Here is a 16,546-nt window from a genome sequence, read left to right as displayed (position 1 = left end):
TTCCCTCCCTCTCTCCCTCCCTCTTTCCCTCCCTTCCTTCCTCCCTTCTTATTGAATCATCATGAGATACACAGTTACAAAGCTGTTCATGATCAAGTTTTAGTCATACAATGTTCCAAAACCCATTCCTCCACCAGTGTACATTTCCCACCATCAATTTCCTCAGTTTCTCTCCCCCAGCCTGCCTTTATGGTAGGCGCTCTCTCTCTCTCTCTCTCTCTCTCTCTCTCTCTCTCTCTTCTCTGTCTGCCTGTCTTCTCTCTCTCTCTCTCCTTTTGGGAATTGTGATTTGCAATACAGATACTGAGAGCTGAGAGGTTATCAAGTTTGCTCCTTTACCTATTTTCAGCATGTAGTTCTTATCTCCTTCGTTCAAAAGTCCCAGTTTTTGTCCCAAAAGCAAAGATGGCGCTCCTGTGACATCCATTCTCAGACCACAGGAATTCCTGGGGCCACCACATTTCATTTTAAAGCTGGGATCAGGGCTAGAGATGATAGCCTGGTCAGAGATTAAGGCACTTTCCTTGCACGGGGTTGACACTAGTTCAATCCCCTGCACTACATGATTCTCCTGAGCACTAAAGGGAGCAATTCTCAAGCAAAGGGTTAGGGTAGTCCCCAACCTCTACCAGCTGTCAACCCCAAATCTCCCGTTCTTCCCTTTCTATAACTTGGACTATGCTGGGTAGACTGGGACAAGATGGTCACCTCAGTGACAGATAAAGCCATTTTCTGAGTGTTTTGGGTCTAAAGTCTGGCCTTAGTCGTGGTCTATAGGTTAGAAAACACCCAGGATTTCTGAGGAATAGGACTGGCCAGAGCCATCCAATATGGTTGTGCATGGAACAAGAGGGGATATCAATGGCACACTGTCACACCTATCCGTCTGTCTCTACACAGTGAACGCCTCTTGGAAGGGGATGATCTAGAATCTCTAAGTCTGATGCCTTTTCTGATCTCTCTCTAAGGTGCTGTCTGAATCACTGCTGGCCCCAACAGTGCCTGCTTCTGTGCTGAGAAGCATGTGCCAGTGGGATTTAAAATGTGGACAGAGAAGACAGGAGAGGATGACGGATGGCGTCTACTTAGAGTGGCATCAGGAGAGCAAATATTATTGTACACCATGTCACTAAATAGACAGTAATTTATGAGTTCTGCTGGGGGAACCGAGTAGAAAATCAGATTGCGGCGTGATGAGGGCATTTGTCTGTGACAAAGTTTTGATCAAGGCAGCAGAGTTGAGAGCATGTCTGCATGGAGAGTAACAAAGCATCCTTTAGACAGCCCCATCCAAATCTGCAGGGGCTCCTTTTCATGAAGGTGGGAATGCCTGGGGTGCTATCCTTGGTGGGTATGTAAGAGCTGTGGGAGAATGCAGCAGTTCAGCCATTCCAATCTCTGTATTTCACTGGTCCAGGTCTGACTCATACTCCAGTGTGAAAGTCACCACTTTGGGCCACCAGGGCAATGGAAAGAGCATGTTCCTGGGAAGAATCGACTGGAATGGAAAGGAAGGCACTCTATGTATTTTTATAGCCTGCCTGTGAAACCGAGCATTTTGTATTCCTTTCCTTCCTCAAGGAAGGTTCTTTATTTATTTTTGGACTGGAAACAATGAATGATTTAATTCCTTCAATTATTCAGTCATTCCCCTTCTCCCATTTTTTAAAATTAAAGAATTGTGATTTACAAAGCTTTTGACAGTTGAGTTTTAGGAGTATAATATTTCAACACCAAATCCCATCAGTAGTGTCAACTTCCCTCCACCAGTGTTCTCATATTCCCTCCCCACTCCAACCCCTAACCCATCCCTACTTGGAAACTTGACAGGCACATTACAACGTTTCAGTGGTTATAGCTTAGATAGTATGTTTTTTAGTTTTGTTGTCTATGGGATACATAGCTATACCACTCACCCATATCACCAGTATAACTGAAGCCCTGATGCTGTTCACCCATTACTTTTAGTTCTCTTTTTCCCCACTTGATTTCTTTCCTTCTCTGTCCTTCTCCTCTCTAAACACTGGGGACAAAGGTAATCTAGGCATCCCTTTTAACTATATCTCCTAATTCAGTATTCTGAATATAAGACATAAGTGAGACCATTCTGTTTGTCTAAGAAAAGTTCTTTTTTTAAAAAAGTATTCTGGATGGAACAGGAGAGATTATTCAGCAGTAGGGTGCTTGCTTTGCATGTGACCAGCACAAGTTCCATCCCTCCCACCCCAGATCAGTCCCCCAGTACCACCAGGAATAACCCCTGAATGAGATCTAAGAGGGATCCCTAAGCACCACTGAGTGTGATCTGAAAACAAACAAAAATTTTATATGGACTTGTTCATTTTGTTCTTCTTGTTCCATACCCCCTAGTGCTCAAAGGCTACTCCCAGCTTCCTAGTTGGGGTTACTCCCACCAGAGATTAGGGACCACGTAGTTCTAGGGATTCAACCTTGGTTTCCTGTATGCAAAGCATGTGCCCAGTCCATGGAACAATCTCTGAGGCTCATGCATGGGTTTATTCTTAATCAGTTAATGTAATCCACATGTAGCACTGTAGCACTGTCCTCCCATGGTTCATTGATTTGCTCGAGCAGGCAGCAGTAATGTCTCCATTGTGAGACTTGTTACTGTTTTTGGCATATTGAATATGCCACAGAGAGCTTGCCAAGCTCTGCCACGTGGGCAGGATACTCTCGGTAGCTTGCCAGGCTCTCTGAGAGGGACAGAGGAATCGAACCTGGGCAGGCTGCATGTAAGGCAAATGCTCTACCCGCTATGCTATCACTCCAGCCCACATGTACTTTGATTCAAATAAGTTTGATTTTATTATTTAAATACTTTCTAATGCAGCAATGCAGCAGGAAGAGAAGAGCTATTGCTGCACCTGGTTGGAACAAACCAATTGTTCCACAGCAGGAGACAAGGTCACATCAGGGTCTTCCTTCCGGCTCTGGGTCTATGACCAGGGGATGCTGCATCCTTTCTAGCCCACAGATTTCTCCTACCCTCCACACTCTGTTTCCATCTTCACTTGAATTTCTGGCTGTCTCAGGGCCATCCATTCTCCCTTGTCTGAGGCCTCCATTATCACCTCATTAATTCTGTTCAGGAAGTCCTAGTATTTCCCCAGTGCATCCTCTTGTTCTTTTTCTTCTCAGAGGCAGGTACTAGCTTTGTCTCCCTTCCAAGGGCTGGCTCACACACAGCATTTCTGTTCTTTGATGTTTCCCAACCCTTGCACATGAGGTTCCCTCTGTCACACTTGCTTTCCCTTGACCCAGCATTTCACTTCCCTCCAACCAAGTGCGTCTCATCTTCCAGGATGCTTCTGACTGATCTTGGCAGCACTGACTGATGCAGAGTTAGAAATAAATAACAAAACCTGCATTCAGCCTGTGCTGTCCTAACTCAGTGACTACAAAGCTCGAGTTTTCTTATGGGATTACCTGGTATAGTAAGAACACAAGTTTCCTTAATCATTTTTTTTTTGGTGGGAGTCTCCCCAGCTGTGCTTGGGAACCTGGGGGTCTCTACTGGCAATACTTGGCCTATAATGCAGTCTGATGTTTAGGTGCTTGGGGCCGGGGATGCTGCGGGCCTCTAGAATCATATTTGGTGGTATTTGGGGGGCCATGTAGTGCAAGAGATCAAAGACAAGTTCTATTGCACTTGAGTTCTCTCTCCAGCTCTAAAAAATTTCCTTAAAATAGTGTCTTTATGTTCTTTAATTTGATTTATAATACCCCAGTGCTCCCAAGCATAGCATACACACTAGGTAATTAATAAGTGTTTTTGGCTAAGTGAAAAGCATAAGTGACTAGTCCTTAGGAGTTCATGCTATGTACTCAAACATCTCACAGGTGAATCTGGGACACAGTCCATGATCACCAAGCAACCAAGCATGTTGGAAAAATACCAAGAATCTTTCTTGACCCTCAGTCTAAGTCCAGATTTTTCCTGTGGTGCCACCTGAAAATCTACTTGTTTGGGAAAAGTTCCTCTATTAAATACAGAATTATTGAATTACAAAGTGATCTACCCATGGAAAATAAAAAGTAAGCTAAAAGCAAATGACTGAGTAATCTTTCCTACAGGAGCTTGTTCCAACTTAAAAATACTACAAAAATAATCCAAACCTAAAACTGCAGAAATCATTAATATTTGGTTCTCCTCTGGAAAAGGACCATTTTCTCCTTATTTTAACATGGAAGAGGTAGAGAAAATGAGCAAGGTGGAGCCACGTCCTCTGTCTTGGTCATTTTGAGTTGCCAGGCTTGATGAAGCATCAGGATTCTCCCTTCCAGGATTCAGACAGCCACCACCAATCCCTCATACCTCTACTCAGAATCATTCTCCTTCACACACAGAAGGGCTGAAGAAGCAGAAGGACTACACTGTCTCTGCTCCTGAGTCTGAGAAAGAGGGCACTGGGGTGGCAGACACATGCATTTCCCTGGCTCTTGAGAAGGCTGCCTGCCTGCCAGGGCTACCCACAATTGAGAGAAAGATGGCAGTACTGGCCTCTCCCTGCAAAAACCACACATGGCATTTCCACCTCGAGCTGGAAGATGAACAAATGTTTGCTCTTCATTAGGCTACATCATATTCCTCACAGCTGTTCCTTGTTGCCTTAAATAGCCTTAATGGAGCTGTAATAACTCGATACCTTCTGGTTGCCCTACTGGGCTCATTCCATTCATTACATGACAGACGGACTGAATTGGACTGGGATTAACAGGCTTACTACCCTGCTCTCCATTATAATCTTACCTCTTCGTACTAACCTGTATCTTCTCTGCTACCATGGTGGTGGTTGGGAATGCTGGGTACATAGATAACCCCACTCACCAGCCAACATATATAAGCATTTGCTGTTATGCTTAGGGTGTTGTAACTGTGGAATAACCAGGACGAGGTGGAGTCAGATGCAGGAGGAAGCTCTGCAGACCAAAATCACGGGAAGCAGGCCCCCTAACTTGAACAACACTGGGCTTCCTCAGCAGGGAATATTTGAAGGGTCAACATCACAGGCCTACATGGGCATCTGATGTGACCAGTGACAAATAGCCAAGTGAGATATGTGAGTACAAATAGCACAGGGATCGGGGACTCCCTGGGTCTTGATAAATCTTAGTTTCTATAACTACAGATTGTGGTCCAAATTGGGTCATATAACTGAATGCAGGGACCATTAAAATGTTTCAAAATAAATGTATTTGTGATTATTATCAGTCAACTGTTTTATTTGTATACCTATATTATATAATGATAGACCAGGGTTACAATTTCTCGAGCAGGAAGGGCTCATGAGTGGGGAAAAAAACTGAGAAGCCCCATCCTACACCACATTTCTCAACCTTGAAAGTAACTTCTAATAACCTGGAGAGTTTAGAAAACAAAGATCTCTGATCCTACCCCCAGGGATTCTGATTTAGTCAGACTGAAGGATGACTATGGAATTAGTGTTTTTAAGCTCTCTCCAGGATATCTGAGTGTGTAGTTAAAAAAATGATAGCCTTTAAGATTCATATCTGTATGGCAAATAAAGCTAATTTGATTTAGGGTTCATGGGTACTTTGGAACTTAGAATCATGATAGGATTTGAGGTGTAAACATGAGGGCTGGGAGCTCTAGAGGTGAGGTGCCTTGGGATTATCAGTAGGAAAAAGACCCAGTTGTGTAGTACAATTGGTTCCTACTTAGATTTCCAAATACCATATGCATAAGTGTCCTTAGGATCATTTTAACCAATCTCCTTGCCCTCATTGCATACACATGGAAATTTATGCCCAGGGAGGGGCAGCAACCTGTCCAAGATGCCTAGATGCTGAATGAAAGAGACAAGACCTGAATCCAAGAATTGTAACTTTCAATTCAGGACAATTCAGATAATACTTCAAGTCATTGATGTTAAAATATTTATTGAGAAACTCAGGTTTTTATGCCAAATAGAATAAGCTGATTTTATGTCTCTCCATGAAAAAATGTGTGTGGGCTTGTCTGGGCTGTTGGCCCAGTCTTCTGGTTCAGGCAGTCTCATTTTTTTCCCCTTGAATTACTGTTCCTGCCTCTGGTCTTCCGGCTATATTCTATGCCAGAGAGCTGCATGTAAATGTAAATAGATCTTTTAAAAAATCCCATTCCCTTCAATGGCTCCTCACAGCCAGGGGAATAAAGTCCAAGTGCTGCCTGGCAAGTAAGATACTTATAAGATAAGATACTGACCTTTAGCCCATGTACACACCTACTAATGATTTCAGCCTATTCTTCCTTCATGTCTCCTCCCACAATCTCTTTTGGGGGAGTGGGGTTTGGACAAAATCCAGTGGTGCTCAGGGATTACTCCTATATCCTAGAAACTGTTGATGATCAGGGGACTATATGTGGTTCTGGAGAATAAATCCAGGTCAACAACTTGCAAGGAAAGCACTTAACCTGATCTACTATCTCATTGGCCCTCCTCACATAGTTTTTAAAACAATATTTTTCGGATTCTTTTATGCCATTTTATAAATCTTATGCATACTGCCATGTAAGGAACTATTATAGTAGGTCTGTCTAGATCCCCCTTCTTGCTTTTGTTTAGTTATTCCTATTTCTCAAGTTCTAGGTTATACGTTATGCTGTCTGGATGCCACTGGACATCTGTCATTAGGCTAGGCTTAATGTACCCATCTATAGCATATAGGGTTTCCACAGAACACTGGGCATATCTCAAGTGTGACTTCTGAGACCATCTATGGTCATAAAATGATGAGTTTATGTATCCACCTCTGAGAAATAGTTTTAATTTCTCCAGTAGAAAGGGACTCTATCATGCTTCCTCAATTCCTAGAGGATAGTTACAATGCATGGCCTATGGAATGTGCTTAAACTTTTTTTCGTGTTGAAACTCCATGAGATTCAGTTTTGGGTACTTGTTGCTGTCTATACTCACATTCTTGGTGATTGTGTCTGATCTTGTGGTTTTAGTACTTTCATGTGTGTCAGTGAGTCCCAACGAGAGTATCTTATCTGCACAGCTCAAGCATTTTTCCCAAACTCATATATATGATTAACTCCTTTACATTTTATAAGATGTACAATAGACATATTACACTAAATTCAAAATTTAACTCCCAGTTGCTCCATTGTCCCTAAGTCTGCTCTACATGCAGCTTTCTCATCTCAGTTGGTGGCAACACCATCTGTCCAGTGGCTCAGATAATAACCTTGAAGTCACCCTTGAGCCTTTTCTTCTTCCACACCAAATTTATGTGTTAAGAAATTCTGTTAGTTATATCTGGAAAATATAATCAGAGTCCTATCACTTCTCACCACTTCTACTGCCACACCCTGCCTGCGCCCCCACTATCTCTCACCTGGATTACTGCAATGACTTTCAAACTGCTCTATGTTTACTCTTGCCTTCAGATGTCTATTCTCAACCTGGTATAAGTCTTTTGAATTAATGTCATTTGCCATCTCAGAAAATCATCTCTTGTCTTTGTAAAACTCTGCACGGCTTTTCATTTCACTCATTCATTTTAGAGTAAAAGTCAAAGTTCGTATCTTCCTTATTTAAGGTCAGATCCCCTTTATTTCTCCAGTATCATTTTCAAGCACTTTTACTCCGTGATGAACTTACTCTCACTACCCTTAGCCTCTTTATCCACACTAGATATATTGCTCACTTGATCTGAAATTTTCTCTAGGTTGACTCCATTCTCATCTTCTGATGAAGGGCTAGTCTTTTATTCCACTTTACAGTGGGAACTTTTCCACTTTCTGTTCCTAAAACATACCAACTCCCTTCCTTACTCTATTATTTCTTTCCTCATGGTACCAAGAGGATTTTATTATCCAAAAGTCATATTTTCCAATATTACCTGATCTTTATTTTCTTTTGTAGTCTTGCACTTACCCTTCCCACCAACCAAACATAGAGTCTAATTTGCCTGCTCCAGAATGTAGATAGGTAAATGCCATCAACAGAATGTGGTAAGAGCGATGCTATGTGCTGCCCAAACATAGCTCACAAAGAGCTAATAAGATTTTCATTCTGTTGGCTGGGAGGAACACCTGCAGAGTTCTGAGCAACCTGGTAAGAAGTCTGACTCTTGCAACACACCCTTCACCGGAAGCAACCGACTGAGAGTTCAGGTGACATTACCAGTCACAATACATGAGAGCACAGACACTTTCATATGACTTCAGCACAGAGTCTCGAAGTCCTCTGAGTCAAGGCTCCAGGTAGCATGATCAGAGAAGGACTATCTCTATTGTTCTCTGTCCAAATTCTTGACTGAGAGTCAGTGAGCACATTGCGGTGGTTATTTTTATGTTGCTTGGATATGGGGTGTTTTATGTAACACAGCAGACAGTATTTTGCACTGTTAACATGATATATTATTTATATAACATATTACACTAAGCTATTGCAAAATAACTTTAAAGTCTATTGCTTATTCTCTATTTCACCTGCTAGAACAAAAGCTTTATAAAAGACATAGATCCTTTATTTTGTTCACTACATACTCCCAAATGTCTAGAAAAATCCTTGGGAATAGTAAATACTCAAGAGATATTTATTGAACACATTTGTAAGTGATTGTACAACTGAACTGCATTTTCGAAGACACAGCTTGCTATAGCTGAGGGGTCCCTTTTATGTTGATTTGTCAAACCCACTCATTTGGAATTTTTTTTTTTAAAGAGCAGGAGGAACAGCAACGAACAGCCCAGAGTGCGAAGGAGATTTAGAGGCCCAGGAATGTCATGTTTACAAGAAGACACCGTTTCGTAGATTTGTGACTTTTGTGCTCAGTGTTTATTTTCCAGACATCATGGGAGTCTTGGTGATCAAAGGAATATCCAGCCATAGTATAGAAAGATAGACCAGCACATTATAGAAAGATGCTCATTAAGGAATATTTCCAACGTTCATTAATCAAAGAAATGGTGTTAACTAGAACTTAAGTATTTCAGCTAACCAGCTATTGTAATTTGAGCTAACTGAGGGCAAAGTTCTTCTGACTACAGATATTTCTGGTTGAGGTTCAAATAATAGAACAGTGTACATTGTTTCTTTTCCTCTTTACTATGACATGTTCATATCCTTGTTAGAAAGTTTGAAAAACACAAAAGAGTACGCACACAAAAGAAATGTAAAACATCAACCCAAACCCAACCAGACGAGTGTTGTGACTTTTAAGAGTGATAAGATTCTGGGAGTGAACGTACTCCAAAAAATCAAATATATTTGCATTTGTTTAGTGTTCCTCAGGCTTAGGCTATTATCCCTCTTCTTGATAAACCGTTACACATCTCTCTCAATGCTATTTGAAACCTTAAAATAAAGTCAGTATCACAACCAATGTCTTATTCGACCACCATGGTGATGAACATACTTTTTACAAACAATGCACCATCTGCTGACATTCACTCACCAAACATGCCTCTATCCCTTCACATAAGCACCCACACTGGTGTAGGTCTCATAACTTAGAGAACTTGAAATCACAAACTTAAAGAGCCCTTAGGAAACGAAGCCAGAGTCTGGAGGTGGAAAAGGTCATTTGTTTTAACTCCTCATACAATATCCTTATAAATCTTATAGGTTGAATATAAGAAAAATTCTATTTTTCGTAGAACATATTTAAAATTATCTGCTCGTTCTCCCGAGCTGGTAATTAAATTACTCACATCCATTGACACAAACGTTTTTGTTCTCATAAATGTGTCAAACTTGCCCCTTGCCACGAGGGTTTATATCCTCATCAAGTTTTAGACAAGACAGGCCCTTTGAAATCACATTATCCAAACTCTCCATTCACTAAATAAAGCATTTTTTAAAATGCAGGTAGCTAAATGATAGGCTCTGAACCTACAGCTTGTTGTCCTGGAACCCAGCTGTCTGGACATCTCCAGTTTAGCACAAATTTCATGACCTCACATCTTCTGATATCATGCTTGGTAAGCTCTTTTTTTGAAAATTGTTGGAGAGAGAAACTTAGGATTATGAAGAAGTCCAAATGTGCAATGAATGGATGTGTTTTCACTGCACACAATGAAACTGAACCTATCATATTTAGGGCACATACTGCATACAAAAAATATCCCAACCAAATGAATGCATGTTTTTGCACTTAGGGCCTGGTACACAAGAGTGAAAGATATTTTGGTAAGGTAGGATGAGAGGAGGAGAGAGGAAAGGCAGAGGGAAGAAAGAAAGTCTTCTTTTCAAAGTTGGCTGCAGCTGGCTTGGGATCTACACTAGGAGGTTGAAGGACTTTTTCTGTGGGAGTAGGATACTCTTTTGTACAGAAAAACATCTCAGGGAAAATTTTCTTCTATTTTATTTTTCTTGTTGTTTGGGGAAAGGTGGGCTTTAATGGGCAAGGTCTAAAACAGATGTAGTGAGAATAAGAAAGCAAAAAAATGTTCTGCATAATAAAATAAGGGGAGAGTGGGAGTTCATTTATCTGTTGATGGGAAGTAGGAAAAGAAGTGGGTGGGCAGTTTTGGGGACAGGAAGAGAACTTTTGAGAGGAGAGTGGGAGACACAGGCAGGAGACCAGAACCTTGGAAGAGGTGCGTTATATTTTAGGCAGTTCCAGTGCTCTGCTCTGAGCTTTCTGTTATACCCATCAGGCCTGGGTAACCAAACCACCTGCATCAGTGATAATTTGGGGAGGGCAAGAGGAATTTCTGATGTAGTTTTGCAGGGAAGGTGGGGGGAAAGAAAAAGAGAAAAAGAGCAAGAAAGAGAGAGAAGAGCAGGTTCTGAGTTGGAGAAAAGGTTAGGAGGGGGAGAGGGAGAGAGACAAAGAAAGAGAAAGAAAGTGAGAGAAAGTGTGTGTCTGTGTGTGAGAGAGCGGGAGAGAAAGCACACGCGAGAGGAGCAAGCTCTAAGCCCAGGTAATAGAAGTGGGGAGGCTGGGTAGAAGACACAACCAAAGTATGATCATGAGGCAAGAAGGGGCCAGTAGTAAGTGAACCTTTCAGAAATCACAGGCAGGGAGAGGCACTGGCTGTTCTACCATACAGGGCTGGGAGTTTGAGCCATTTCATCTTTCCCTTGGAGGAAAGTGTGAATCCGAATGGACTCAGCAGATCTGGGTGGGGTCTCTGAGAGGGTCCATTTTCAACTTGCACCCAAGCAGTGTGGATGTTGCCAGTCCAGCAAGGCTTTCATGCCCAGTGTCTGATCTCTTACCTCATATTCTTCCTTGAACCCATAGCCCTGGCCTCTCTTCATCTGCGTGATGTGCTGCAGCAGGTCGGCCACCCGGATGGCCGGCTGGAACTGGTCCCGAGGATAGCTCATCTCCACTGGGTCACAGGCCCGGTAGGGGTGCGTCTGGATGGTGAGGGTGGGCTGGGACAGCTCCCCACGGCTGCCATCTGCTTCAAAGAGGAGAGGGACCATGACATAAGGGAATAAGGTTCCTGACTTCCCTCCTCTCACTAAGAGTTGATGTGCACAGAAACAACCACCTCAGGACCCCCACACCCCGCTGGCCCCCATATAGGATCAGACAACTATATGCTGCTCCCCTGGTGTGGCTGTTATGCAGTTGAAAAATCACATAGAACAAACCAATGCACACGAGAACCCCAGGTTCATTTCTATTTCCAAACCACATGCTGATCGAGAAAGCCAAAGCTCCCAGTGGGCTCCCCAGCCTATGTCAGCCTTTCCTTTAGGCTCCTGATGGGGGTCTGGCCTCTACTAATCCCAGGGCCACTGAGAGGCCAGAGGGGTGAATGATGGCAACACCCTTCTGTCTAATGGGTCAGGGGTGTGGAAAGGGACTGGGGTGACTCCCACATGGGGAGGGAGGCCTCAGGTCACTGGAAGCAGGGCAACTTGTCTGATTATGGTCCACTGGCTTCTCTAGGAGTTCACCCCCTGTGGAGGAATTGGAGGCAGTGGCAGATGCCGATCAGGGATAAGGCCCTGGCTGACCCAGCTCTGCATGTACACAACTCCCCTTCTTTAGCCTCTGTCGCCACTGCCTACGACCTAGTTTCCCCAGCACCGAACACGTTACTCCAAGAGCGTCATGAACCAACCTTACAGGCAGAGAAGCTGGAATGGCTTCCTCCTGCCTTGCCTGCTCCCTCTCCCAGCTTGAATCCTGGGCTTCGTCTTTGAAATATCTCTCCTTAAAGGGAGACCTGGACTCTGCTGTTAGCCCCGTGACACACACGGGGTTGCTCTAAAGTCTGGCCACACAGGACATTGCCACCTGCTGAGACTGGATTTGAATTCCCCCAAACCCAGTATTAGAAGGCACTGCCAATCCCTGCCAGGGTCTGTTTATTTTCCATGGCACCATCCAGGATCGGTTTCCCCAACTATCTTCTCAAGATGTTGGTGTGCTCTGAACTCACCTGTTGGTGGCAGGGACAACTGATAGAGACTAGCTCCATTTGTCTCTTACAGATGATCTTGGGTGTAAGGTGGCACCCCTCTGCACCCCACTGGGCCTAGCCTCCTTCACTGGTAAGCTTAGTAGATAGTTCTGATTTTGTGAAAGTTGGTTTTTTTTTCCTTCTAAAAAATCTATGTTTCCTCTAGCCATTTTCCTGTCATGTTACAACAGTGCCTCAGACATAGATCTTGACTGTGAAATAAAATTTACCCATGGGGAGCGGGGGGGGGGTGTGTGTGTGATATGCATGAACCAATATAAAGTTTTAGAGTCTGGAGACACAAGGAAGAAGATTCTACGTGTAACATTAGCACATACATTTCAAGTGAAATAAGAAATGAAAGTTTCTCGTTCTGGGATTTTAAGGTAGCAGTGGCATAGCGTCAATGGTGATACTGAATTATGGTGCCAGCAAGGGTCACTTCTTTTCTTTTTCTTGTCCATGGAGTCTGCTGGACATTCTCACTGAGGACTGACCCCAGAGCCTCTGACTCACTCTGGGTGAGGGACTCTCGAAGAACTCAGAGCAACGTGGATGCCACCCACAACAGCTGTGTGGTTAGGAGGAACCATCTGAAACACCAGGATAGAACTAGAGCAGCTGAGGTATGTGGAATGGGACAGTGGCAAAGTCCAAAGTGCTAGTGTGAGGTTCGTCTAAGAAGGTTATGAATGTGCAAGAAACTTCAAGCTTTCCCAATGGTGCAGAGCTGCTGAGGGATTTTAAGAATTCCTTATGGGACCCAGCAGTGTGAAGGGCTTACTCCTGGCTCTGTACCCAGAGATCATTCCTGGCAAGGTTTCAGGGATCTTATGGGGTGCTGGGGTTCAAACCTGGTTTAGCTTAAAACCTGCAAGGCAAGAGCTTTGTCTGCTGGACATTCTCAGCACCAACAGTAAAGGGTATTAAACAGCCACACACACACACACACACACACACACACACACACACACACACACACACACGAATTCCTTATAGGAAAGACATTCTTTCTTGCAGGTATACTAGTCACTGCAGCTAACTTCCCAACAGGCAGACCATTCCTGGGATGGCCTGCTGGACTTAAGGATGGAGAGGATGAGCTGCCCAAGGCTATGCCGAGAGCCCCGGGTCTCCCAGAGAATGAGCCATCACAGAGGAGATCAGGGATCCTCCCAGATAACCCAGGGCTAGGCTGCCTGGAGGACCAGCTGGCTGGCCAAGATAAGCTTCTTAGAAATAGGCACCTGGAAATTTTTGTGAGATGCCAAATGTTTCCAAAACCAAAAAACTATCAATATGCATATTTTCCCTAAACACATTGCTAGACAGACTGTAAACTTGATGTCAGCAAAACCAACATTGGAATGGAAAATAAATGTGTTAGAGATGTAACAACTTGTATTGCTGTCACATTTGTAATAATGTCAATACTGGTGCTAATGATGCTATGAAGGCTCGGAACCAAGGGATTTTCAAGGTTTATTAATTCAACTAGTTGGACTCTCTTTTCCAATGTATCTTACCTCACCTATTCCCTTATTAACCTCCGATAATGCAGAAGTGATGCCTTTTTACACACCCCATTTCACCAGACGTACTATACTTAATTTTCCATCATTAGGTTTAATGAAAACCCAATTTCACAACTCACTTCTCTCAGGAACCTACAAGTAATGCTACATTTTTATCAGCCCCAATTAAAAAGCATTATGATGTTCCTATTCGAGAGGGAGCCTTAAAACTAATGTGCGATTCTGCTGCTAACTCAACAAAGGCGCTGGAATTCACACGGTGCCCATAAAATGAAACTCAAACCAGCTGGCCCAGGGAGAGGGCATTTTTCATTTTTCCTCCTCACCAGACTCTTAATTTTTATGCCATATCAACTCCTCTTGCATGTTTATCCATTGCACAATAATATTTTGGGTTTTTTCTCACATTTTTTTTTGGAGCTGGTACCAAAGTTTGTGCTTTTCCTTCATCCCACTGATGAGGAACTTGATACTTATTGCCCAGGGGAGGTCTGTGGGGTGAGCAGGGAGGATATTTGAGGATTTGGTGGTACACTTGAGCTCCACCATATCCTGTGCCTCTCCCCATTCATCCTCCTTCTTTAGGAGCTTGGCTTTGACCCTCTATTTCTCCAGGTGAGTCTCCCAGGCATTGCTCAGGAGGCCTGCTCCCATGCCCTTAGACTTACCCAGGATGCTCGGCCAACCAAATTGGAAGTTCAATGCAAGGGTCTGAGGATATAGTGCCATTCAAGTTCTGGGGTGCTAGTGCTGACTCAACAGCCCTATCAGGACTGTACCCAGCTTGGAGAACTCTGTGGTTCTGGGGATCAAACTGAGTTCACCTAAGGCATGTGCCTTCACCCCTGGGCTATCTCTCTACTCTCATCCCTTCTCTCATAAATTTCACCACTACCAGCCCTTATTGGTCTCCCTGTAGCCTAAGTCACATACATATTTTTTTTTCAGTCACTTACTAGGATTTGCCACTCCAACTAGTTAACAAATATTTACTGAGTGATTAAATTGAACAAAGTGCAGTGTTAGATACCATGTACATACGGGAGGTGGAAGAAAGTGTATCCAGGGAGATAAATGCACCACAGCTCTTGCAGGAGAGAAGAGATAAGGTGAGTAAAAGCAGGTCTAACAGAGGTGGGAAGGATGAAGTGCCAAGGAAATAGGCAGACGATGTGCTGCAGTTAGATATCCCGGAAACAATTCCCAAGCTGGAGATACTTGTTTTTCACCACAGCTAGAGAGAACTTTAGCACAGCCAGCTTTGCTCAGTAAAACTGTCCATGACGGTGACAAGGTCAACATTGGTGTTGCATAATATGGCAGCTGCCAGACACCTATGCCTGCTGTGACTGAGGAACTCAAGTTTAACTTTTCAGAAGTTTAATCCATTAAAATTTAGATATTGGGAAGTGGTCATGAGTGTGATGTTGGGATTAAGTGCATGAAAAACATTACTAATAGTATTGAAAACCACAGAATCTCAATCAATAAAAAATAATAAAAATATCTGTGTGTGGCTTATGATTAGTATGTTGGGCAGTGTTGGTCTACAAAGATAGGGAAAGGGAAAATACTCTGGAGTTGGGGCTGGAGAGATAGTACAGTGGGCAGGGTCTTTGCCTTGCATGCAGTCAACCTGGGTTTGATCCTCGGTATCTCATATGGTCTTGGAGCATTGCTAGGAGTAACTCCTGACTGCAGAACTGGGAGTAACCCCTGAGCATCACCAGTGCGGTCCCAAACAAAACAAACCCCCCGCCCCAAATACTCTCAAGCTACACCAAAGGGCAAAGAGGTCTGGAGGCAATACTATATGAGCCATGCATATAAGTTGTTCTTAGAGCAATATAAGATAAGGGGGAAAGGAACTGGGGGAATTCATTTCAATAATACATCTGATGTAACCCTAAAGATTCCAAACTATCACTTCAACATTTTTGTAAGTATAATATTATTGCTGGAGCGATAGCATAGCAGGTAGGGCATTTGCCTTGCACGCGGCCAACACGACCGACCTGAGTTCAATTTCTCTGCCTCTCTTGGAGAGCCTGGCAAGCTACTGAGAGTATCTCGCCCACACGGCAAAGCCTGGCAAGCTACCCGTGACATATTCAATATGCCAAACACAGTAACAAGTCTCACAATGTTACTGGGCCTGCTCGAGCAAATCGATGAACAATGGGAGGACAGTGACAGAGACAATATTACTGACATATTTCTCTCTTTATTCACATTTGAAATCACACACATATTTTATATTGATAGAGTATTTCAGTTCTGAATGGCCATAGTTCCGGGATCCCGTGCTCATGGATTAGTGGCCACTGTATTAGACAACGAAGAAATTACTTCTAATTAAGGCAGTTCTAGCACGGCACTGCTGGCCAAAACTTTCTAAAAGGATGGAAGTGCTCTAGAGTTGCAGTATTTACTATGGTAGCTGCTGGTCCACCTGTGGTTACCAGCATAAATGAGATGCCTAGTGTGAATGAGGAACTGAATCCACGATTCAATTTTAATTAATTCAAACCAATATAACCACATCTAGCTAGTGCCTACTGATATGAATAATGTGGGTCTATCAATTGCATCTTTACAGTTTTTCTTTAAA

At 43.3% G+C, this 16,546-nt stretch overlaps 1 protein-coding gene across 16 annotated transcripts in view; it reads right to left on the bottom strand.

The window, feature by feature from the left end:
• The window catches only part of PTPRT (protein tyrosine phosphatase receptor type T), a 1,141,641-nt gene that overhangs the window by 64,451 nt on the left and 1,060,644 nt on the right, over positions 1-16,546 (bottom strand). For 12 of the 16 annotated variants that reach the window (XM_056121255.1, XM_056121260.1, XM_056121253.1 and 9 more), the window contains one exon: positions 11,199-11,389. In XM_056121255.1, coding sequence (XP_055977230.1) covers positions 11,199-11,389 — 191 coding nt within the window. The remainder of the gene's footprint in view (positions 1-11,198; positions 11,390-16,546) is intronic. The other 4 variants (XM_056121254.1, XM_056121265.1, XM_056121261.1 and 1 more) reach the window with 1 other exon arrangement.

This window comes from Sorex fumeus, unplaced genomic scaffold (assembly GCF_029834395.1).
Source record: "Sorex fumeus unplaced genomic scaffold, SorFum_2.1 ptg000044l, whole genome shotgun sequence".
NCBI lineage: Eukaryota > Metazoa > Chordata > Mammalia > Eulipotyphla > Soricidae > Sorex > Sorex fumeus.
This window is presented reverse-complemented; position numbering and strand designations above follow the sequence as displayed.